Source organism: Podarcis bocagei, assembly GCF_964188305.1.
Source record: "Podarcis bocagei genome assembly, chromosome: 17".
Taxonomy (NCBI): Eukaryota; Metazoa; Chordata; class Lepidosauria; order Squamata; family Lacertidae; genus Podarcis; species Podarcis bocagei.
Genome location: NC_138143.1, coordinates 38,323,269 through 38,349,500, shown reverse-complemented (window position 1 = coordinate 38,349,500; position 26,232 = coordinate 38,323,269). Strand labels below are relative to the sequence as shown.

At 43.6% G+C, this 26,232-nt stretch overlaps 1 protein-coding gene across 4 annotated transcripts in view; it reads left to right on the top strand.

The window, feature by feature from the left end:
- The first annotated feature begins 784 nt into the window (after positions 1–784).
- The window catches only part of GNE (glucosamine (UDP-N-acetyl)-2-epimerase/N-acetylmannosamine kinase), a 34,588-nt gene continuing 9,140 nt past the window's right edge, over positions 785–26,232 (top strand). The window contains exons 1-7 of one of the 4 annotated variants that reach the window (XM_081176347.1): positions 13,009–13,151; positions 16,663–16,745; positions 19,360–19,568; positions 21,984–22,435; positions 23,645–23,797; positions 24,043–24,255; positions 25,843–25,930. In XM_081176347.1, coding sequence (XP_081032473.1) covers positions 19,405–19,568; positions 21,984–22,435; positions 23,645–23,797; positions 24,043–24,255; positions 25,843–25,930 — 1,070 coding nt within the window. In that variant the 5' untranslated portion in view covers positions 13,009–13,151; positions 16,663–16,745; positions 19,360–19,404. Of the gene's footprint in view, positions 954–13,008; positions 13,152–16,662; positions 16,746–17,618; positions 17,750–19,359; positions 19,569–21,983; positions 22,436–23,644; positions 23,798–24,042; positions 24,256–25,842; positions 25,931–26,232 lie in introns of those variants that run through there. The other 3 variants (XM_081176345.1, XM_081176346.1, XM_081176348.1) reach the window with 3 other exon arrangements.

The following is a 26,232-nucleotide window of genomic DNA, read 5'->3' as shown; positions in this document are numbered from 1 at the left end:
TAAGTCCGCGTCCCTGAGGTAAAGGGACCCCTGACCATTAGGTCCAGTCGTGACTGACTCTGGGGTTGTGGTGCTCATCTCGCTTTATTGGCCGAGGGAGCCAGCGCACAGCTTCCGGGTCATGTGGCCAGCATGACTAAGCCGCTTCTGGCGAACCAGAGCAGCACACGGAAACGCCGTTTACCTTTCCGACAGAGCGGTACCTATTTATCTACTTGCACTTTGACGTGCTTTTGAACTGCTAGGTTGGCAGGAGCTGGGACCGAGCAACGGGAGCTCACCCCATCGTGGGGATTTGAACTGCCGACCTTCTGATCGGCAAGTCCTAGGCTCTGTGGTTTAACCCACAGTGCCACCCACGTGGTGGCACACCACTATTACAGGTATAGTGACCTTCCTATGTGACTGAACTCTCCCAGGAAGTTCTGAGTTCGATTCTAGTTTCTGCCATGGGTTATATGTCACAGCAGCATCTCCCTTCTCCGATATGGGGCTATGGCTAATAGCAACCTTCACTACAGGGTTGTTGTAAAGGTCTTGTCATGTAAAGCGCCTTTGCTCTTAAAAGGGGGCCTCTGTGCTTCAAGATGGAGACTGGCAAAGGTAATAGGAAGACTCAGAAACAATTCCATTGGCTGCTTTTAGGGGAATAGGAAAACTCTTTATGTTTTCATCTGGAAAAGAGGCTCAGCTGACATCCTGGTTGCTACGAAGGAAGGAGCAAGCATATGAATGAGTCAGATCTCTCTCTCTCTCTCTGAATGACTTTCGAAGGGGGCAGGGCTTCAAGTGGAGAATGGAATTCAGGTGCCCATCAGAGCATCTCCCGGGGAAAGCCAAGAGTTGCTTCGCCCGCTAGAGCAGCAAGAGGACGCCCAGAAGCTGAGATCCTCTACAGGATGGGGAGCAACGTGCGCCTTCGCCGGGAGCAGCAGATCCCCCTCGGTCCCCATGTAAGCGAGATCTCGACAGAGAGCCTTTTGTTTCGGGAACTGCGGGCGGGAGGAGGGGGGGAGACAGACACAGAGAGAGCGCCTTTGGAAGGCAATGGAGAAAGCGAAAGGGTTTGTTGCGACGAATGGGGGACGTGGGGGAGGCGTTTTTATGTGTGTGGGGGGGGGGTCGCTTCCATCCTCGCCTTTTGTGCCTTAAGCCACCTGCACCTTTGTAGGATAGGGACCCAGCACAGCTCAGAACAGAACTGGACCGGTGCATGCATACAAAACACACAGAGATGGGTCTCTCTCCCACCTACAATTGATGCACCGAGTCCGCTTCTGCTCTGCATTTCCTCCGGGCAAGGGGGAAGATTCATTCTCCGGCGACGGAGAAATGTTATGACTGGCCAGCGATTGCCGTTAGCTCGTTTCCAGACAGAGGGGCAGAGACTGTCTGGAAACGTCTGAGAGACAAGCCCTACTCCTTTCCCACTCCCATTCTAGTCAGATACTCAATAGTAGTAAGTTATTGTTTGGGGGGAGGGTGTTCCCCAGAGTGTAAAGGAAATGCACTCTTCACATGCTCAGGCGCACTCTCATCTCCTGGGAACAGAGAGCTGAGCTGAGCTCAGAGGAAGCCTGGTTTAATTTACAAGTTTGTTTCTTCTGATGTACAGGAACCGTGGTTTGTCTTTTTCTTTTTTAAGCCCCTGCAAACTTAAAAAAGGAAACAAAGAAAAGTTAACGGTTTTCTTTTTTAAGCTTGCAAACTTAAAAAAAAAAGTTAAAATGGAAAAAGGGTGTGTTGTAATTATGCTTTTAAAATATCAAAAATGTAAATAAACCCGAATTCTTAAAAAAATATATAAATTTATACACCAGCCTTTGCTTAGGAAGTCCAGGTCGCTTTTAAGAGGGGCTCTGAGAAGGGTCCCACATGCAGGTTTAGTTTCAGCAACAAGAGCCCTCCTGTTCCTGGGCCACCCCAGTCGCAACCTCTCCCACATCTTGTCAAAACTCCTCACCACGAGCTGTAGATGCAAGTCTTGATATACTAAAGCACTTTCTAATTTGAGTTGTGCCACAATTGCTACCCTTACTCTAAGGAAGCTATGCTGCTATGCCTGCTGTGTTCTAGTTTGTGGCAGTGTGTATTGAGGCTGCAACTCTGAGACTGAGCCCCACAGAACTTAACAGGACTTCCTTCTGATACAGATACATATAGGGTTGCACAGCAAGAGTTTGAAATCCCTGCAGCAGTTATTTTAAAAGCAATTATCTGAGACCTAAAGCTCGTAGAGCTTTGTGTCTTCAGAAATGGGCAGCAGGAAGTTTGGGGGGGAGTGCCTGTTGTTTTATTGCAAGATGTTTCCTCTGGAAGTCTTTGCGTGGAAATGAGGTACATGTTTCATGTCATCAAGCCCAGTGTTCCTTCATATAAATACTCAGAAATAAGAGGTTTTCTTGGGAGAAAGCCCTGATGAAAATTTCATAGAATTAGAGCACTTAGCAGACTTTTTAAAAAATGTGTGCATTACAGGTTCACACACTCATTGAAAGTCTGGAATAGCATCTATATGTCTACCGTACCTGTGAGATTGTGTTCAACGAATGACAAATGTTTGTGCACAATGAGCAAAATGCCTGCCGTGTGTTTGAGGAGACAGCTTGTGTACTGCAAAGAGATGTGTGTACATCCTTCGCATTGCACCCCTCTGATCTTGGGGGTATAGCTCTTCCATCAAGTCTTAAGCAACCATGTAATGCACAGCATGGGACACGGGTGGCACTGTGGGTTAAACCAGAGCCTAGGACTTGCCAATCAGAAGGTCGGTGGTTCGAATCCCCGCAACAGGGTGAGCTCCCGTTGCTCGGTCCCTGCTCCTGCCAACCTAGCAGTTCGGAAGCACATCAAAGTGCAAGTAAATAGGTACCGCTCCGGCGGGAAGGTAAATGGCATTTCCGTGTGCTGCTCTGGTTCGCCAGAAGCGGCTTAGTCATGCTGGCCACATGACCCAGAAGCTGTACGCCGGCTCCCTCGGCCAATAAAGCGAGATGAGCACTGCAACTCCAGAGTCGGCCATGACTGGACCTAATGGTCAGGGGTCCCTTTACCTTTACTAAGGCACAGCACGAATAGTACAGGAGCTTGATTTAAATTGTACAAGTTAACTGAAGTAACTGTTGCTGTGAACACAGGGTGGTCTTCAACCATGTGGCACTCCCACCCCTGTGATCCCTGCTCTGGAGAATTGGAGGAATTCCCAGAGCAGATTTAGGAGGCACACAGGGAAAGGAAAGCACAGAAGAGTCCATTGCACAAGTGGAACTTGTTCCGCCCAGGCAAAGTGCATAGGGCTGCATCAAATACTACCCATAACGTCCCGGGTGTCTTGCTTTGGAAATCAAACTGTTGAGAAAAATCTTAGCCAACATAGCTGAGATTATGAATTTATAGAGGATTGATATGGGAAGTGATTAAACGTGCTCATCATGGGGCAAGGTGCCCTATGGACCCCTTCCACCCACTATGCATATATAAAAATAAAAAAATTCCTTCCAGTAGCACCTTAAAGACCAACTAAGTTAGTTCTTGGTATGAGCTTTCGTGTGCATGCACACTTCTTCAGATACACTGAAACAGAAGTTGCCAGATCCTTCTGTTTCAGTGTATCTGAAGAAGTGTGCATGCACACGAAAGCTCATACCAAGAACTAACTTAGTTGGTCTTTAAGGTGCTACTGGAAGGAATTTTTTTATTTTGACTATGGCAGACCAACACGGCTACCTATCTGTAACTATGCATATATAGTAATTGCTACATGGATTCTTGCATCTTAATAGTACACACAACATAAAAACAAGCCTCACTTATGTTTTGGATCAGGGTTGCTAAGCTGGACAGAAAGAAAGCTTCTTTTGTGGTGGGAACCCACAATTCGCAACCATGATAACTGGATTTTTTAATGTTTTTGCTGATAAACTTGACCAGATTGCCGTGAGGTGTGTAGGGGGAACAAACACAGCGTTGATGCAAGTGGAAGATAATGCCTTAGGTTTACTTTGCAAAAATGGGAAGTGACTCAGTTTTTACAGGTTTTGCACTTCTTATAAACTCAGCTCAACTCAGGTAGAAGTTTCTGAGTGAGATTGAACCAGCATGATTTCTTAGAGTCATTGGGAAGACAGGGGGCAGCAGGTGTGTCTGCCAAAAAATAAATTAGTTCTGCCCTGCCCTCACAGCATTATTTATTTATTTATTGCATATAAAACAGAGTTCCTTCCCCTTTAGAATCCATTGCACCCTTTTTCTTAGCACTACAAATATTAATAATAATATTTTTTATTTATACCCCGCCCTCCCCAGCCAAGGTTGGGCTCAGAGCGGCTTACAAGCAATACAGTAATAAAAACAAGTTGAATGATTACAACTTAAAAACAAAATTAAAATACAACATTAAATATTAAATATTACAAGTCTTGTGCACCCTCACTGGGCAGATTCAGGCTTTTCTATACTTCTTGTGCTACAGGTTTGCCAAAGCCACTGATTCTGTTATAGGTGACATTTACTGAGAACCCACAGACAATGTGCACTAAAAAGAAAGAAAATAAGACTAGGGGTGGTTATACTGTCCTTGAAGCGTAAAGGAACACAAAGTCTGGGATCAGAGATCTGTGCCTTCTATGAGACTTAAGCTACCTGCTTGGGAGTGAGAGTTGCTCAGTGGGTAGAACATGAGACTCTTAATCTCAGGGTTGTGGGTTTGAGCCCATGTCGGGCAAAAGATTCTTAAGTTGCAAGGAGTTGGGTTGATGCTTAAAATCACTGAGGAGCAAAGAGGGGGTCTTACTGGAGCTGTCAGTTGACTAAGCATTGAAAATCAAGGGTTTGTTTATACTTCAAAGCTAACTAAACTTTATGAAAAGGAGAGGGGGCTTCCTAAGCAAAGAGTGTTAACACCTAAGACCTTTGAACCATTGTTTATTCCTGCTGCTTTACTGAGATTGAAGTAAAAAGGCCTAGTTGAAGAGGAACATTTTTTGCCTGGCACCTAAAGATATGTAACAAAGGCACCAGGCAAGCATCCCTGGGGAGAGCATTCCACGAATGGGGAGCCACCACATAAAAGGCCCGTTCTCATGTTGCTACCCTCCAGACCTCTCATGGTTAGGATTTATCCCTCAAGCAGCTTCGTCAGGAAGAATCCAGGTTCCCTGGCCACATGTCTGGCCATCAGTAGCCAAAGTCAGAGGTAGTCAACATGGTACCCTGCAGAAATTGTGGACTAAAACTTTCATCAGCCCCAGCCAGCATGGCTAATGGTCAAGGATGATACTAGTTGTACTCCAAAACATCTACAGTCATACCTCATCTTGCGTCCGCTTCAGGTTACGTCTTTTCAAGTTGCATCCCGGGGCAACCTGGAAGAGAACAGTTACGGTACTTCCAGGTTTCACAGCTCACGCATGCGCAGAAGCACTAAATCGTGCTGCATGCGTGCGCAGACGTGGCGCTTCTGGATGCGCACGCTTCGAGTTGCGGACATGCCTCAGGGATGGATTACGTCCACAACTTGAGGTTCCAATGTAGAGGCACAATGACTATCAAAATGTTGAAAGCTAACCCTGTGCTTGCTTAATCATATAAAGACCTAGGCAAAATTGATTTATTGTTGTGGTAATTTGATTCTTGGAGATTTTATTATGTATTATATAGGTTTATGCCTCTTGAGTGAGATGGGCGCACAACCCTAGAGTCTGGCAAGACTGGCCCGTACGGGCAGGGGTACCTTTACCTTTACCTTTATGCTGTGTTCTGCTCTGGGATTGGTTTTAATGGATAGCAGCTTCTAAGTCACCTAAGCAAATAAATAAGCAGACAATAAGTAGAAACATCAACACAACCAACCCACAGCAAAGATGACTGCAGAATGACTTTAACACGTACACTGAGGTCTAAAATAAGTGGATAAGCAGAAAAAGAAACATAACCAAAACCACAGCAATCATATACTGAACAGTTTTGCATTAATCGATCAGTAAGACTGCATTAGCGGGACTAATACATAACTGAAAAGCAAAGCATGTAGAGTTGCCTTTGATGTAAAAGTTATATTAAATAACATAAAAACAATTCCAGTTACAAATATCTGCAGGAATAGAGATGTTGTTGTTGTTTAGTCGTGTCCGACTCTTCATGACCCTATGGACCAGAGCACGCGAGGCACTCCTGTCTTCCACTGCCTCCCGCAGTTTGGTCAAACTCATGCTGGTAGCTTCGAGAACACTGTCCAACCATCTCGTCCTCTGTCGTCCCCTTCTCCTTGTGCCCTCCATCTTTCCCAACATCAGGGTCTTTTCCAGGGAGTCTTCTCTTCTCATGAGGTGGCCAAAGTCTTGGAGCCTCAGCTTCAGGATCCGTCCTTCCAGTGAGCACTCAGGGCTGATTTCCTTAAGAATGGATAGGTTTGATCTTCTTGCAGTCCATGGGACTCTTAAGAGTCTCCTCCAGCACCATAATTCAAAAGAATCAATTCTTCGGCGATCAGCCTTCTTTATGGTCCACCTCTCACTTCCATACATCACTACTGGGAAAACCATGGCTTTAACTATACGGACCTTTGTTGGCAAGGTAATGTCTCTGGAATTATCTCTGGAATAGAGATAATGTGTAGCAAAAGTACTTGGAATCCTCTCCTCAAGTCTCCTACATCCTAGATTAAAGATCGCCACCTCACATACTGTTATATTCATTTTATTGACTTAGGGAAGAGATAAACTACTTGCTGACTTGGTGTGAGAAATTGAGCAGATTTAATGGCTGATATAATCAACTGCTGGGGTCTTGTAACACCACAATTTTAAAGTAAAGCTCTAATTGCTGGGGAAATGTCTTTCTGACTCTATATAAAAACGTTCACCTGAACTGGCTCTGGTGGAATTACACTGGACAGTAGCAAAGCCTCATCTCCAAGCATGAACTACTGCCAAACCCATGCAGAGAGTGTGTGTGGTAATTTCAAATGGGAAAATGATGAGAAGACATCCTGCCCCAGCTTCTGTTGCTCCCAGCTACATGATTACTATTGTATCTCAAAGGCTACATAAGCCATTGTTTAGTGTTATGGGGGAAAACAATAAGATTCGTAGGACTGCAACACTCCCTTCGTCCCTCGTCCCCACTCCCATGCCAATATTAAATACTTGTGATTCCAGTTTGTGGCACACCAGTTTTGCCATTTCACCCAAATCTTGCAAACTAGGGTTACAAATTATGTTGAAATTATATTTTGAAATTCTTGTTTGAATAAAGTGGCAGAACTGTGGCTGGTTGCAAATCTGGAACAGAAATTGCTACTCTTGGTGAGTGTGGCAGGAGAGGAGATTATGAGCCTGAGCTCATTCATGCTTGTTTGTTTCTACTTAACTACAGTTTGGTACAGTCGTACCTTGGAAGTCGAATGGAATCCATTCTGGAAGTCCGTTCAACTTCCAGAATGTTTGGAAACCAAAGTGTGGCTTCTGATTGGCTGCAGGAAGGTCCTGCAGCCAATCGGAAGCCGTGGAAGCCCCATCGGACGTTTGGTTTACAAAAATAGTTCACAAACTGGAATAGTCACTTCTGGGTTTGCGGCGTTCGGGAGCCAAAACATCCAAGTACCAAGGTGTTTGGGATCCAAGGTACAACTGCTTTAACACCTGAAAAACATTGTAGTAGCAATAACATTCCCTATGGTTAGCCTTAAGCCAGAGTTTGATGCTGGCTTTGAAATATACTTTAGGGACATATATTCTATCCTTCAACAAAGAAAAGGGAACAAAACCAAAAACACTTTAAAAGCTGTGTTTTGAAAAGAGCAGCATAAAAGTATTCAGCAGAAATTAGATTGAAAAGCCTAATTATTATTATTATTATTATTATTTAAAAAAGATGCTGAAACTCCATCAGAGTATGAATTGGGTGAGTCTCCCTGGGAAGAGCATGCATACCACAGTCAGAGTGCCACCACAGAGAAGGTCCTTCCCATGGTAGCCACTCACAGGCAGTGGCGTAGCGTGGGTTGTCAGCACCCGGGGCAAGGCAAGTAATTTGCGCCCCCTAACCCGTGGATTTTAGTAGGGGCAGAGAGCTGCGAGTGCGAGCGCACGCCCCCCAGATGGTGCGGCCGGCCCCCCCTGCACCCCCGCTACGCCACTGCTCACAGGCTAGCAGGAACACCCAAAAAAATGTATTCTGAGGAATATCTTGATGTAAAGGCAAGCACACTGCAAGCTGACCTTCAAAGCTTGGTTAGAGGTAATTGTGATTGTACAAGGCCACCCCTGCCTTAAAGCAAAGCATGCTGTGTGCTAGGGAATAGTTTGCCATTCTGTCACTGAAGCCAGACTGTTGTTATCTTAATCTGCAGTTCCTTGAGTGAAGTGTATTTTAGGAAGCGAAAATAGGAGAGGAAGTGTTTCAGTCTGGCAGGGGCACTTCTTTCTATAGTTCGTTCTAGTTTGCAGAACTCTCAGGATGCAGGCCTATACATATTTATCTGAGAGATAAGGCTCTTTGAGCTTCTGTAATCATGCATAGGACTGGCGCAATAAGCACATATGATGATTCATTCATTTTGTAAAAGCACGTGTGGTGTATTCAATGCTTCTAGAGCATCTTGCATATGAATAATGCTGAAACAGGAACGTTAACCGTATCTGCCTTAAAAAATACATTTGCAAATTCATTATATTACAGAACATTTACCCACCTAATCTGAGTCTGAAGCAACATGAACAATGTACCAGAATTTTTACTGGCATGGTGTCGAGCCTGAGGGAAAATATATTTGTCAGGAAAGTTTTGCATTTATGCATACAATCAGCATTTTGGACTTTAGTCATAATTTGAAAAGAAATAAAGTTCACACAGGGCATACTGCGTAATACCTCCTCCCTGTGGATCACAAATACCCCCCCCCCCGATTTAAAGCAGGGACAATAGCATGGAGGAAAGGGTTAATAAGACCCCCCCATCCCACTCAAATTATCAAACAACCACCTTTTTCTCTTTGCTGCATCTACAGCATAAAAAGCAAACTGGGCCAGATCAATAGCAGATCTTCTAGCAAAATGCATAGCTTAACTGTCATTTGTGCAAATTACTCAAGTATGGTCTTTGTAGGCAAATGTGCACCTCTGGGCACCACACTGCTAATGCCTTGCATAAATGCATAACATTTTTGTGAATGGTGACTACAAAAAATATGCCAACTCCCTATGTTTTATAGAGAAATTAGCAAGAAATATATACGTATATCAACAGTTATCCATGTCCTGCACTCACAGAAAGGATTCATGTGAGTCTGTTGCTCCAAATGTAGCATGCAAAGAGAGTGTAACATTATTCACATGGGAAATGCTCCTCTGTAAGCTACAACAGTGTGTTTAGCTGCAGTTTAGGTACCTGGAATTTAAATTCACTGGCTGACCTTCTGACCATGTGTAAATTGCACCATTTATCCATTTGCCCTTGTGCACTGAATTAATATTTAACAAGAACTGTTCCTTTCTAAAACCTAAAGAGATAACCAAGCTATATTAAGCACCTTATCATAGGCTCTCCCTTTCTCTTGAAATATACCTATTACATATAGACAATAAGGAAATAAAACACCCTAATTTTATTATCAATATCTACAGGACAGCTCCAAAGTGTATTCTGAAATAAGGCTATCACCACAAAGCATTATGCTTCCTGTCCCATATGGCACCAGTCCTTTTTCCGGTCCCATCTTGCCAGTTCATACTCTTTCTCTTCTTGACCTTTTAGTAAACCCCTGGAGGAATTTTATTTATTTTCTCTGGAAAATGAATTCCCTACGTACAGGTAGACAAATTACGATCACTAGGAACATCTATAGTCACTGACTGCCCAACCTTATGCAAGTTCTTTCAATAGTAAATCCAACCAAGGCAGCAACCCTTTACACCCTTACTAGCCGAGCTGCCTGAATACTTTGTATTTATTTATTTATTTCGAGCCTCTCCGGCTTTCCAGCTTGCTGCCTCGTTTCTCTATCACATCACTCTCCCTCATATCTATGCGCTAAACAGTGTTAGAAACTGAGATATGAAAGCTTAGGAGCTAAATGGCACCTTAAACCTAGGTTATGGGCACAACAATGGAATGTCTAGGCACACTTTTTAATAAGAATACAAAGCGGAAAATGAAGGAACTGCAGCTAAAATATTATGTTCATTTCTCACATGGTTTAGCCCAGGGGTCTGCAACCCGCGGCTCCAGAGCCGCATGTGGCTCTTTTACACATTTGCCGCGGCTCCGGGGCGGATACTAGCGAGGGGAGGAGGCGCATTGTGCACCCCGACACTCCCCACTGTGGCGGGCGCTGTACTGGCTGTGACGTCGCATGGGGGCGGTGCGTGCGTTAGTCACTCACCGTCCCGACGTCACCTTCCCGCCCGCTGTCAGATCGGACATTAAGGTAAGAAACAATATATGCAGTGTTATATTTGTTTTAAATGTCGCAATGGTTTTGCGGCTCCCTGTTTTTTCTCTCTTCGGAAACAGGTCCAAGTGGCTCTTTTCGTCTTAAAGGTTGCAGACCCCTGGTCTAGTCCTTCCCCTGCCCCCCCCCTAATATTCTTAAGAGGGTCTCTTCTCCAGTCTTCAGAGAGTAGCTGGAAGTGGGGAGGCAGAAAAAGGTCCTTTCTTTCCACTCTGTAGTTTTAATCTGAAATCTTAGGCCCAGAGCTCAGAAACTGCTCAAACTAATGAAATTCCATGTCGCAAAATGCGCACAGAACAATGGGAGTTTCCGAACACTGACATTAAACTCTGGCTTTATCTGTTTGTTGAGGGAGGGCCCCCATTCATTTCTCATCTTGCACCAAACCCCTTCATCTTTTGTTCTCTTAATGGCCTGTCACCCAGGCATTCACAGGAAGCTAGTCTGGTTTAACTATCTTCTAACACTTGCTGGATCCAGGGATTATAGGGGTCTGGCACTCACAAACTCATAACACTATGTTGGGTTTTTGTAAGTGGCATCGAGTTGCCCTGGCAAGGAAAAGTGACTAATAAATATAATAAATAATAATCATCGTCAGGGGTGTTTTTTGAGCAGGAACTCGGGAGGAATGGAGTTCCCTTACCTTTTTAATTTTTATTTTATTTTTTGGTCAGGTGGGATGGGGGGCTGGAACCAATATATACCCAATGCCTGAGCCAAAAATCCACCTATAACTGTAATCAATAAAGTCGTCGCCGTTTCTAATCCAGACCATTGTCTGCTTGAGTTTATTAACCACAGCTTACTTTTTAGGGGTACCAACTAGTCCAAAGAAATTGAGGGGGCAGGCGGGCGGTAAGCCCCACCCTGCATAATCAATCACATGATGGGGTGCATACACACTACAATATTTGAATGGCAATGCCCATCAACTTTGTGGGGGCCAGGCCCCTCAAATATTTTAAGAGGGGCACAAAGACGCCATGGACCCTAGGAGTTGGCTCCTAGCATAGCTGTCAACCGTCCCTTATTTGGTGGGAAACTCCCTTATCCCAGCGCCGTTTCCCACTGCTGTCCTGGATTGATGATGTCCCTTAAATTTCCTGGGTTTCATGCTCGCCCGGCTGGGGAGGGAAGCAGCGGATCTGGGTCTGCCATGAGAGAGTGAGAGAAAGCGCGCGCATGAGCTGCCGCGTCCCCGTCTCTCCCTTTTCCCCCTCAGGGGCGCGTTGTGAGGAGACGGGTGGCGGCGGGCGGGCAGCCCCTCTCTTGCGAGACTTCCGCCGCGCTGCCAGGGGAAGCCGGAGGCGGCAGCGGCTGAGGAGGCGGCCTGAGGAGGAAGAGGAGGGGATGGGGAGGGACGCAGAAGGGCGGCGCTTCAGCGTCCGCGGCAGCAGCACAACCGCCTCATGCCGGGCTGGCGGGCGCGAGAGTCTCTCTCCCTCCCTCCCTCTTTCTCTAACCAGGAAGGGCCGATGGAACTCCTCGCTCCAAGACTTTGGCAGCCCCGACGTGCTGCTTAGCATCCCCTCCAGCCAGTGCAGCATCTTAATGTAGTGATTTCCCCCTCTGCACCCCTTTCAGAACTCTATTTTTATAAATCATTTGTCCATCCATAGTTCAAATTTTTACTACAGGTTTTCTGTCAATCCTACCAATCTTTACAATAGCTTTTCCAATAAATTCTAAACTTTCCCCATTCTTTATTAAAGAGGTCCTCTTCCTGGTTTCTAATTCTGCCTGGAAGCTTTGCCATCTCGACGTCGTTCATCAGTTTTGCCTGCCCCTCTTCTCTGGTCGGAGTTGTAGACCCTTAGGATCATCTGGTTCAACCCCCTGCAAAACACAGTCAGTGGCAGTGGCGTAGCGTGGGTTGTCAGCACCCGGGGCAAGGCAAGTAATTTGCGCCCCCTAACCCATGGATTTGCGCCCCCTGACCCTAACCCCCAGATGTTGCGCCCGGTGCGGCTGCCCCCCCCCCGCACCCCCCCCCACACTACGCCACTGGTCAGTGGCAGCCAAAGCAGCCTGGCTCCATGAGTGCCGGATTTCTGTATAAACTAAGCCAAAATCCCTTATTTTGGCTGCTGGTCCCTTATTTTCGAGGCTGCTGGTCCCTTATTTTCAAATCTGTAAATTGACAGCTATGGCTCCTTAGCCACTGCCGGGGTGTGTTTGTGTGGCACTGCGACTGGACCCATAATAAACAAACAAGCAAATTTGGTGAATTCCCCCACATTTCTTTCCAGAAAAACAACAACACTGATAATAATGAACGACGTCAACAATACTAAGAATACCCCCTTCGTTCCCCCACCCCGCGCCTCAGGCAAGACCCAGAAAATCTTCCCGCCAATTCCATCCTCTCTCTCCGTGCAAGAAGGCGGCGGCTGCCATGGGCGAGCAGAAGCCGCCTCCGAGGCTGAGGGCGAAAGCGCCTCCTCCTCCCCGGACTGCGGCCGTGCAGGTGCTGCGAGGGAGCCCGCGCGCTTAACGGCGAGCCGGGCCGCGGCCACGCAGGCGCCTCGCTCCTAGCGACGCGGCAGCCCCTCCATCCCCACAGCAACGGCGCGCCCATTTTGTTTCGGAAATCGCCTCGCCGCCGGCCCCCAGGCGCCTCCGCGGCAGAAGCTGCCCCGTTAGGCCGCGTGAGGCGGAGCCCAGGCCCGGGGCGGGGGCGCGGAGCGGAAAAACTGAGGTAAATATTTCCCCTCACGGGTTTTCTCTTCAAGCGGGGAAGGGAGGCCGCGGAGGCGGGAAGGGCCGGGGCCATCGCCCTCCCTCGCCGCCAAGGAGCAGAGAGACGCGTCTTCGGCAAAACGGGCATTTGCCTTTTTTTTTTGCGGGGGGGACACGCCGTGTGTGTCTCTTCTATTTGGGGAGAAGGTGCCATGTCTGCCTTTCCAAAAAAGAGAGACTTTGCTGCAGCCCTCTCCCCATGATGCGCCCGAAACAAGCACCCAGATAATAAGGGGGTAGGGGGGGGAAAGCCCCACACATTTTCGTTTTCCTCTTTCCGGCTATATAATTTGGTTTCCATTCTGAAGGGGAGCGTGGAGAGTAGCGGGTAAATCGTGGCAGCAGGGATCGCTGCCCTCACATGGCAATTGGAGGAGGCTCTCCATCTCTTCCTGCTGCTTGGTGGTTTTAACATGGAGGCTGCAAAAGCCTGGCCCAAGCAGGATGTTAGTTAACAAATAGCAGCCTTTAAAAAAAAATAAAAAAGATGGTGGTGATGATAATCATCATCTCGCAATGGGTGGCAGTAGGGGCTGCTAGAAAGTAGGTGCTGTGTGGTTTAGCTTAGGGGTTGGGAGGAAATGGAGGGAAGTGGGTGCGTTGGCATTTGGGGCCCACCGTGTGCCAGAGGCAAGATGTTCTCGCTCAGAGAGGCAGCTTCAAAGACCCAGGAAAGAAGGCTGAAATCTGAACATTCCCTATTTTGCTTAAACTGTTTTAAAACCTAGTAAATGCTCTGAAAGGTGTTCCCCCAAATGGCAAGACGGGTTTTGTTTTTTTTAAAAAATAATAATAATAATCAGGGATATGTACCAGAAAAGTGGGTCTGTTCCTGGGTAAAATAGGGACAATTCAAACATAAGTATATATGTATGTATGTATGTATGTATGTATAAATAAATAAGTAAATAAATAAGTATACCACCCTATACCTGCAGGTCTCAGGGTGGTTCACAAGATAAATATATTTTGATAATGGCTATCAATCACTATAGACAGATCGGTCCCATTTTGAGGGTGTTTGCCTTGAAAGCCACAGGGTAAATATTTTAGTAGCACCAGTTCAGCTTCAGAATATTGCCATGGCCCCAACATTGTTTAATATTAAATTACTGCATTATTTTTAAGTGTTACAGCAGAGGTGGGGAACCTCTGGCCTGTGGGCCAGTCTTGATCTGCCAAGAGTTCCAGTTTGGTCCATGAAGCCATTGTTCAAAATCATGCCGAACTGTCAATCAGCTGACATCGCCCCAATAGTTGGGTGACATCAGCTGATGGGTAGGGGTTTGGGGTTCAATTCTGAATTGGCTGCATATGCCAGTTCCCTATGGATTTAACACCTATGGATATAAGTAGCAGGACTTAATGCCTGCTCATCAGCTGATGGTTTAAAGTGGGATGTGTAGGCTGACTGGGCATGCTGCTGAAATCATGGGCACTTTTCTTCTTCTCTACAGTGACCTAAGCTATGGGCTGGCTGAACATTCTATTCAAGCCCAAATTCATGGTTTGTTTTTCCAAAATGAACTACCTTTAAACCATAGTTTAGTTTAATTATGGTTTAAAGAGATGTGTGAACCAGGCCATTATCTTACTCCCTGCAAATGTTCTGCTTGTATGTTTATTGGTTACTAGTGATATTATTATATTGTTCTATTTAATTAGGCTAACGTTATAATGTATATCACATAGAGGCTGCAGCATTAGGTTAGGTTAACATATGCAAAAAAATAATATTAATCTCCAGTGGGTAGAATAGCTGTCTATAAATATAAATGAGGTTTGCATTCTGCAAGCATAGGCCTATTTTTCTGGCTGCTTTTGCAAGTGTTCTCCAAATCCAATTGGTTTTTTTTCTAGTCCTAATTAATGGACCTAGCTGCATTGAATTACTTTTTTTAGCTGCAAGGGTGCTATAACCTTGAAATGTTATAGCATCTTAGATTGTTTGTGTTGAAATAAAAGTTGAGGGATGTGCATTTTGCCAGGTGTATTTCCTAACTCCATCCCCTTAGGATGTTTTAGCTATTAGGTTCTTTATCAAACCAGTCCCCCACTCTTTAAAAATTAATGATTAACTAGGAGAAGAATGGGTTTGTTTTTTTTGTTTATCTGTTTGTTTGTTTGCTTGCTTGCTTGCTTTAATCACAACTAATATGTTTATGCATACAGTGGTACCTCGCAAGACGAATGCCTCGCAAGACGAAAAACTCGCAAGACGAAAGAGTTTTTGGTTTTTTGAGTTGCTTCGCAAGACGAATTTCCCAGTGGGCTTGCTTCGCAAGACGAAAACGTCTTGCAAGTTTGTTTCCTTTTTCTTAAAACCGTTAATACCCAGGGTGCATTGCTTCGCAAGACGAAAAATTTGCAAGACGAAAAAACTTGCAGAACGAATTAATTTCGTCTTGCGAGGCACCACTGTATCTGGATTTGTAATCTTCTTTTCCCCTTGTATGTGGGTGACCCTTTTTTGCTACATGGTATCACCCACTATTGGAAGGGAATATATTATGCAGAAAACAAATAAACTACTACGTTAAACAAGGCTGTGGATCCTTACCAGAAAGCATTCACAAAAAACCTCCATAAATATGTGACTGAGAAATCCAAGATAAGCATAACATTGGTTGGATAAATGTTTCAGCTTCTGCCTTCATTGGTAACACAAAACTGTTTAATTTCAAAAGGAACACTTGGAGTCAAGGTTCGTCAAATGCTCTGGACGGAGGGAATTCTCAGTAAAGCTTACATAAAAAGAGATATATTTGTGCTAGAAATATTTAAAATAGGATTAAAAACACAGAGAACCCTTTATGTATTATCCTTCAAGTTGAAGCCTTCAGGCATTTCAGTTTTCAGTCTGTGTATCTGGGTGTTGTCTCTTGCTTCAGGTCTGTTAGAAATGACTCTCTGGTTGGAAGGGAAGGGAGTGGATTCTCTGCCAGCCATAGGGGCAGCACATTTCTCTCCTTGTGCCCTCAACAAACTCTGAGGAGGACTTTGACACAATAAAGAGGGCTTAGGGGCAAGGTGACCTTGCCACCCAGTTGCCCCTTTGCTTTTAGAAGCATCTTGAACAAAAAGCGGGCAGGGAAGGAGGGCAGAGGTGCTGCCTTCTCACTCAGGGCAACAGTAAATAGTCGCTGCAGTGGTGCCCACCAGGTTTGCTGAGTGCCAAGGAAAAGGAGACGCATGCTAAAGTGGAGAGTTGTTCTCAAGCTGGCCGCAGCTCTTGATGGCAGCTCAGGGGTGCCAAGCAGTGGCACAATGTTTGCGACCCCCCCCCCCAAGCCTATGCCCTTGGCAGGGACCAACCTAGCCAACCCCTAAGTATGCCCCTATGTGAAGAATAACTGACTGCAATGGGAGATGGTAATAAATAAAAGTGGGTTTCTGTTGCTGATCCTGAAAACAGTTCATGAACTGGATAACTCATTATCATGGTTTAAAAGTATGTAATTTGTTTCCAGATCCCACATTGCCACAATAATGACAATGATTTCAGCTCAGAAAAGTATACCTATTTAATGTTCACATTCTGCTTGGTTAACAGGTAACTGTTCAGTTTTGTAGATCCTTTGCTACTGTAGTTCACATTCCTTTGCTGTTTTGGCATTTAAATTGGCCTAACCCTTTGACTGAACAGGTTCCCTTGCTCCTCCTATACTGTATGTTGCATGCTATTTGTTTCAGCTGAAAAAGTATTAAGCTTCAAAAGAGGAGTAATTTATGAGTTAAACATGACTCACTAGCCAGTGTTGAGGAAGGAGAGGCGGAGTAATTCTGATGCAAATATTAGTAAAAGCTAATGTTTAATCCTTCACTGGATGGTGTGCAAAGAGATAGAAGGTAACATTTCCTTGTTCTAAAGCTAAGAATATAAATACAAAATTATTGAGAGAGTTGTCCAAAGTAATACTTTCTACAGTAGCATTTTGTGTTTATAGAAGGTGTTGTACTAGGTATTAAATGAAGAACTTTTTCTCTCTTTTGTGACTCTGAGGGAAAGCAGTACTTTGGCCACCAATATAAAGTTGTATTACAGCCCATGACTAATGATAAATTTGTTGTGAACAAACCTGCCAGCAGCTAATTTCCTGAATTTAAACATGTTTTATATGAGAAAAATAATGAATACTTAGATGTGTAACTAAACTGAGCATCTTTGACTTGTTAAAACTTTAAGGAAATGTCTGTTCTAGATTTTTGTAGCATGCCGTGTAGTTATTCTCAACTTTTGAGAGGAAAAAAATAACTGAATGACATGATGTCTAGCACGGCCACTTAATGCTATAAAAGTTGGTCAGTTAATGGCTCTGTGCCTACTAAAGCATGCAAATGTGGAGGGGGATAATTGTTTTCCATTTATCCTTGCAATTGGGCAGTAAGAAATCAGAGTTCAGTCCTGTTCTGTTCTTTTGCTTAGGTCTAGGAAGTCCTCATGGGAGAGTAAGCTAGAGAGGTTATCCAATTTAGCCTACAGCCCTGTATATACATTTACCTTGGAGTAAGTCCCAATACTGCTTACTCCCAAGGCAAGCTAGATAAAGATCCTGGGTAAGTCACAATAGCCTCAAAAAATTGCTTCATTTTGCAATATGTAAGCAAGGCATGTTATGAGGTGTGTAATAAAAAACAGTACAAAACAGAGTTTTGTACTATTATCAAGCAAGGGCAGAGCACAATTCATTTTCTGCTTCTTGGAAAGTACTTTGCATTTATGGGTGTGTTCAGTGAGACTACAGAAGGAAGTTGGTTGTGTACTGTATGGTTACCTTTCTACATAACAAAACAAATGCTAAACACGTATTTTGAAATAGTTGGAACTGAAACTGTGAACTCTCCTTATAGCAGGAGGCCCCAGATTTAAAGAACCCTTTACAAAACAGATTAAATTGAAATTAATGAGACTTTCCTACTTAGGTCATCTCTCTTCCAACTCTGGATTTCTCTCTATATAAGACATGAAAATGAAAACTTTTGTTCTGTTTTGCAAAAATTTCCATCCTTAGAATCCTGTTGGCAGCATATAGACATGTGTAAAGCAGAGCAGGGCAGTTCAGAACCTACTGGTAGGTCTCTGGGTGGTTTGCAGTAGAGCAGCAAGGGTTTCCTGCTACTTATGGTTTAACAAATATGACACCCCCCCCTCCACTCCTCAAATTAGGCTGTTGAATCACTGGCTGTTGAATCTACTCCTAGAGGTGTGTCTAGCACCTTCATTATATAGCTTTTGTATAAGGCTAAAGGTGTACCTCTTTACCCTGGCTTTTGACACTTGGGGTCAATAAGGAAACAAGTCCCACCTTATTTCTATAATTTTAAGTTGTTATAAACTGATTTTAATATTTAATTGTTGTGACCTGCCTTGGGACCTTTGGATGGGGGGTGGGTGATTAGTGACAACAACAATAGAAGAAGATGATGATGTTTGTATTGAAAGGGTCTATGTGGTACTGGTATGATTCTGGTACTGAAAACAAATTTCTGGGCCGAGCATATTCTCAGAGACAACATTTTCCTCAGTTCTGTGTCCTTTCTAAGACATTATTTTGTATGTGGCTCCAGATGGTGGACCTCAGGATTCTCATGACAAAGTAAACCCACATGCCTAAAGTTTACCTGCTTCTGCTTTAAAGGAATGGTACAGAGTCTATTATGTAACAATGACCAATTGCTAAAAAATCTGCCTCACATATGGAACAGTTGCTTCGTTTACAGAATGAAGACATTTGTGCACCCAGGAATATATTGTGGATAAATAGACACTTCCACATAGTTATTTTTTCCTGTACAGTATATGCAGTATGCTATGCTATTGCTTATGCATGCATGTACTATTAGTTATTACAGTACAGCATCTTGGGCGTGTGGCCTTCTAGCTTACAACCTTTGCATAGTGCCTGTCTGGCAATCACAATTGTTTCCCACCCATGCTCCAAAGAGCTCTTAGCAGCATGCATCACCACTCCACCCCGTCCCCACTGTCACCCCAACAGCTATTTGACATAGGTTGGGTTGAGAATGGGTGACCATCCCAAAATCATCTAGTGGGTTTCATGACCGAATAGTATCTGTCACCTTGCCCAGTACTCTGTTTAATACTCTACTCTTGACTCCTAGTGTAATAATTCTTGTGCAATTGTATCTTGCTTCCTACATTTCAGGAACTGTATTTCACGAACCTTTCTAAACAGAAACAAAAGCGAGTAATGGAGAAGAATGGGAACAACCGGAAACTTCGGGTTTGTGTTGCTACCTGCAACAGGGCTGATTATTCCAAATTGGCCCCAATCATGTTTGGCATTAAAGCAGAGCCACAGTTCTTTGAGCTGGATGTTGTGGTTTTGGGCTCCCACCTGATTGATGACTATGGGTAAGGTGTATGATTTTGTTTGTTCTGCTATCTTGGCAGCCATGAATATACTTGCTATCATTACTGCATGCAGTGCTGATAAATACATCAGATAGGACAATCTGTATGAACTGATTATGTAACAATTGATTTATTGCTATTTTTGCAAACAATACCAGACACATAGTAGTAAAGCTGAGGAAAACTAATAACAACTTTCATTCTTCTATGTCACTCATAACTGCAGTGCCTTTGTTCTGTAATAAAATGTTACCTTCTTGGAATATGGCACACAATATTTAATCAAGTTTAAAAAGAATGGTAGGCTAAGTCTTAGGGTTGAGAATGCATAGAAAGCCTTTGAGTATGTTTATTTTTCAACTGCTTTTCAGGGAATAAAAGCATAGCAGTGGACATGGCTGGGAAGCAGTTTCTGCCTTTTCCTGGGGTACTATTTGGCACTGAAAAATCTTAGAAATAGTCATTTACCGTATTTTTCGCCCTATAGGACGCACTTTTTCCCCTCCAAAAATGAAGGGGAAATGTGTGTGTGTCCTATGGGGCGAATGCAGGCTTCAGGAAGCTATCCGCAAGCCTTGGGAGCCCGGCGGGAGGCTCCCAAGGTTTGCGGACATCAGTCTGCAGCCCGAAACCCAGGGAGCGCTCTGCAGCGCACCCCAGGCTTCAAGCAGATGTCCCAAGGCTTGCGGATAGCAGCCTGTTCTGGGGGCTGGGGTCGGGGGAAGCTCGGGCTTCCCCCGCCCCAGCCCCACACCTGGGGGGGGGAAATAATTTTTTTTCTTTATTTCCCCCCCCAAAAAAACCTAGGTGCGCCCTATGGGCCGGTGTGCCCTATAGGGTGAAAAATACAGTATTTGGGTTTTTAGAGATAACTGCCCTGAACACCATTTGCAGGAGGACTAGGCCAGTTTGATGATCATAGTCCTGATGCTTTGGATTGCGTTTGAATGTAGTGTTCACAAAACACAACACAGTAATTGGTGTCTTCAAATGATGTTGCAGATATGAACCTAAAAGGAGATTTTGTTTTGCTGTACAGCAGAAGATGGGGGGTTGGTACTCTTAATAAAATGATTTTTTTATTGCAAAAGAGTTATTCCAGTTTTCCTGATCCCTGTCCTGAACAACTTATTCTGCTAATATTGTAATTAACACCATGCTAAATCAGAGTTGCAGCTCCATCCATATTTTTTTAAAGCATCGTTTTTCAATAGAAGGCAAATTACAGTGAGTAGCTTGCAATATATTCATTTTTACATAGGTGTTCGGTCCAGACCATGAGCGATATCTAAATTGAGAAATGTGTGAGGGCTAAGCAGGAAATGCACCATAATTCTAAGAAATAATGCCAGCTATTAAGAAATTGCAAGGTCTAACCTTCAAGTCCTTTCTCAGTGATAGCTTTCCATTTTGGCAGGATGCCAGTGGTCACGAAGAAGTTAGTAGTTTTGCTAACCATCCAATTCAAATTGATGTGTTTGCTTTTTTTTTAAGATAAAAAATAAAGAGTGCTTTGCTGGCTATCAAACTTTTTGGCTGGAATTAGCGATTAAATTATGGACTGAAACAATTAAGAATTCCAATATAATTGAGGCAGGAAAGTAAATCACTTTTGCAGATGGAAGGAAAATATTTTTCCTCCTCATTCTTATGACTCCTGACTTTTACCCAGTTCTCATTTTGCAGATAGGTTTGTGATTAACACTAATAACGATGCTGGAACATCACAAGTGTTTCGTCTTTCCCCTTTCATTGTGTCTCAGCAGTGTTCATTTCCTCTTACTAACAGCAAAATATAGTTTTATTTTGGTACAGTGCAGTTTCATTTTTATATTACTAGTTTTTAAATCCTATGATTATATCAGAAGTTATGTTGAACACTAGAATGCTGTTCATCTCCATATTCATAAAGTGGAATTGGAGCAACATTCACTTTCACAAGTGACTATAATTCCAGTTACAGATAGGTAGCCGTGTTGGTCTGCCATAGTCAAAATAAAAAAATTCCTTCCAGTAGCACCTTAAAGACCAACTAAGTTAGTTCTTGGTATGAGCTTTCGTGTGCATGCACACTTCTTCAGATACTTCTTCTTCAGTGTGTATCTGAAGAAGTGTGCATGCACACGAAAGCTCATACCAAGAACTAACTTGGTTGGTCTTTAAGGTGCTACTGGAAGGAAGTGACTATAATGTTGATCATCAGAATCCATTATCACTTGGGATAAACTTTTGGAACCTAGAGTATCCAAACCTCTCAGCCATAGATAAACATAGAAATTTTAATAGTTTGTAGCTAGTTGCATGGGTTTAAAAAATGTTATTATTTCCTAATGTTAGTCATACATTGTCAAAGAAACACCATTTTATGAAATACCATTTTGCAATTTTAACACTTTCTCCTCTTCCTCTTCCCAGTAACACTTACCGTATGATTGAACAGGACGACTTTGACATCCACACTAGGTTACACACAATAGTGAGAGGAGAAGATGAGGCAGCCATGGTGGAGTCTGTAGGCCTTGCCTTGGTCAAGCTGCCAGATGTCCTCAATCGTCTGAAGCCTGACATAATGATAGTCCATGGAGACAGGTTTGATGCTTTAGCATTAGCAACATCTGCAGCCTTAATGAACATTCGAATTCTTCATATTGAAGGCGGAGAAGTCAGCGGTACTATAGATGACTCCATCAGACATGCCATAACCAAGCTGGCTCATTACCATGTGTGTTGCACAAGAAGTGCAGAGCAGCATTTGATATCTATGTGTGAAGACCACGACCGTATCCTCTTGGCAGGCTGCCCTTCATATGATAAGTTGTTATCTGCCAAAAACAAGGACTACATGAGCATTATCCTCATGTGGTTAGGTAGGTGTGCTGCAAATATAGGCTATCCGACCTGTGACCCTCCTAGCTGAATGCAGGCCACCAGCTTTATATGACAGCCTAATAATAGTGGTTGCAGGTACAGACCAAAGGGGATGTTTTGTACCCCCTAATGGGGCTGCCATCATGGTTAGTGGGATGCATTTGGCTTGGTGTGTCACACATTGTGCAGTCTTTCTTTAGGTTGTGTGTTGGAGATTGGTGCTGTTCTCTTACCTCTGATTAGAGGAGTACGGATGGCTTATTCAGGAACACACAAGTATCATCATGTGAGGCTGGTTTGTGTACGGTTGGGCTGTGAACATTTGCCCTTTGTCACCTCTGTTCCAGCCTTTCTCCAGTGTTATCCATTAGCTTGGGGTTACAGATCACAAGGACACCCTTCATACATTTGGTAGGCTGTCCTGCTGCTGACAAACTGACAATGTGGGATAGTGTTAGGTAGACAGAGGTAGGGTTATAAGCTCAGTTGCACTCTCCTGTCTCACAGGATTATCCTTGCATGTTCCTAAATGCCCAGAGTCCGACTCCTGTTCATATCTTCATAAGTAGACATTTTGGAGTGAAAATTAGGGTCTGTTAATCTTGGGGTATATGGAGAATATTGTCGAACCCTGACAGAATTTTGCATTAGGAACAATGAATGTACAATAAACAGTGTAGCAGCATATATTTCAGAGACTTCTGATTTGTTGTAACCATCCAGATGAGCCAATTCAATTCTTTGGGGTTTGACAATATAAGTTCTTAAATGTAAATCTTCTCCTGCATTGGGGCTACAAGCTGCTTATTAGGTTTTGGGTAGAGTTCAAAATAAATTGAACCAAGTATTTATAATATACAGAGACTAGAATCCAATATCTCTGTTTGTCTTTAAAATAAATGAAGACACCTTCCTTTTAAGGCCAAAGATTGTCACAAAGCTGAACAGATAAATGATTGTACTAAAATAATCTGGCACCATACATAATTCAGTCTTGATCAGATCTTTCCAAATCACTTGTGGATAATGCAAGAAATACTCCAGGTGACTACTGTAATGACTTCAGAACAATTTAATTTTTATTTCACAGTGGAATAAATCTTGAGTAATTTCCCAGAATGAAATATGGGGTTTTTTGGTTCTTGTCCAACCCAATTAATTTTATTACTTTTTTAAAGCTGGGTTTTGTTTTTACTTTGCTTTTACAGGTGAAGACGTAAAACCAAAGGATTATATAATTGCTTTACAGCACCCAGTGACCACAGACATTAAACATTCCATAAAGATGTTTGAATTGACTTTGGATGCCTTAATCTCTTTTAACAAGAGGACGTTGGTTTTATTTCCAAATATTGATGCAGGTGAGGGAAAAGAGTTCTTATTCAAGAAATAAAAAGTTAATATTGTAGCCTGTGAAGAGAATGAAAAATACTTGCTTTTGAATGCTACCAGATGCAGCCCCTCAGGCCCATCAGCTCCCAGATGGTTGCCTAGAAGGGAATATGGCTCTCAGACTGAAAAGGTTTCCCCATTCCTGGTGTACATAGTGATGCTTCCAAAATTCAGTTACTTACCGTTAAGTGATCTACTGTTATTTTCATTACAGGGAGCAAAGAAATGGTTCGGGTAATGAGGAAGAAGGGTGTTGAACACCACCCCAATTTTCGAGCAGTAAAGCATGTTCCATTTGACCAGTTCATTCAGCTGGTGGCTCACGCTGGCTGTATGATTGGAAACAGCAGCTGTGGTGTGCGAGAGGTTGGGGCATTTGGTACTCCTGTCATCAATCTTGGGACACGCCAGATAGGAAGAGAAACAGGTATTGTATTCAAATAAGGCTAGCCGTGTTCTTGTAGCATAAGTTTTCATGGACAGGAGCCCAGTCCATTGGAATTGTGAAGTGTTATCCTTGGTTAGTAGGCATATATGTCTGTACTGGATACATGCAGAGCTACCTTCCTGCATTTCTTTTCTTAGGTGTGCCCAGCTTTGTTACTTAGAAATGATAACTGGCAAATGGGTTTTGTGGCTGTTTTTAAATAAGGGGGAAATATATTTTCTGCAACCCATGTATCAGAAATGTATAATAAAGCACTGCTTTTATTATGTCTTTTGACCAACTGAGGAAGCCACCAGATAGAACAGGAATCCAGACAGTAATGTTGCTAGTGGAGCAAAAATTGCTTAGCATTCTCTTGGCATGAAGAAAAGAGCCTCATACTTGGGGCAGGGGATAACTTTGACAAAGGAAATAAATCCACCCCCCCCCCCATGGAATAACTAAAGCTGCAAGGGAGGAAAGAAGGCGAAGAAGCTTGCTGTCAACCCATCTTTTGGCTCAGATGCTATCCAGTATTGTGAGCACTTTGAACTTGAAAGGAACCTATATTGCCAAAGACAAGCCTTGTCTTGTTGTGATAGCTCTGTGGCGATACAAAGGGTCAGAACAAGCTCTCTCACACAAACTCTCTGAAGCCATCCTGGTGGAGGGGAGAGGGCTTGGGTGTGTTTTGTACCTGGCTTAAGCAGAGACACTGCTTGCCTGAATGTGGGGACTGAAATGTCCAAAGAGGACGTAAGGTCAAAAAAGGGGGAAAATCCTCTTCTTCCATGCTCATCTTTTTCTTCTCTGCATTGTTTGGTCATGGGGCCCATTTGTACTGTTGCATTATCAAAGCCCATTTCATTATGCAGCTGTGATCAAGGCACACCACATTCTATGGAATTAATGGGCACAAGCAACCATATCTGTATTCGAGTTCCTGTTTTAGAGTCGGTTGTCCTACAGAGGATCAAACAGCTGGGGACCAGGCAGCTTGGGCTCTGAGTTCTGTATAATGTAGCCAAGTACCTTATGTACTTGCTTGGCAATCACACTGCTATAAGAGTGTACTGTGCTTTTTGCTATGCTTTCAGGGAACACCATGTACACTTTTACACATTCAGCACCCTAGTTGAACTTTAATTCATATACACAGACTGTCATTGCCAAAAGTGTGAAAACAATAGTATAATTATCTTAAAATTGAATAGTTATAGTCAATAGCGGACGGTGGAGTGGGGCGGAGAGGCTCACTTGACTTCCCAACAGTTGAACCACTGTTTATTATTAGAGGGGCAAGACAGTGGGACGGTCAGTGCTGTTTGCACTTCACCAGCCTCCTCACCCCTTCCCCTCTCCTTCCTGGCCAGGTAAGCACGGCCGCTGCACCATGCAATCTGCCACTGATTATACTAGCCTATCTGCCTGCAATGCAGGTGTAACATCTCTCCAACTCCAATCTCATCACTTGTAACTATGCCTGGTGAGGATATGTTGGTAGCGTTCAAAAGCAAGTATTTTTCATTTTAAATTCATTTTCTTCCTAAATATTACTGCTATCACTTTTCCAAAAACAAAATCAAGGTGAAAATGTCCTTCACGTTCGTGATGCTGACACACAGGACAAAATACTGCAAGCTCTGCACCTCCAGTTTGGGAAACAATATCCTTGGTAAGTACAGTCATCATTAAAATAGTGAAAATACTTTTGTTATGTTGCAACTTTCCCCTGCTGGTTAAGCAGCAGCAGTGCCACTGGTCAGGAAGGTGGCAGTGTGGCATCACACTGGGCTCCTCTGCCAATATGCCAAGTGCAGTTGCACCACAGATTTGTTTAAAGCTATTACAATACTGACAGTTACATTTTTGTTAATCCCCAATATGTATTTTTTAAACTTTCCTTAATACATATTAAAGTTTGCGTCACTAGCAGATAAATGTTAAGCTTTAATACAGGAAGGGCCTGTGGCTACA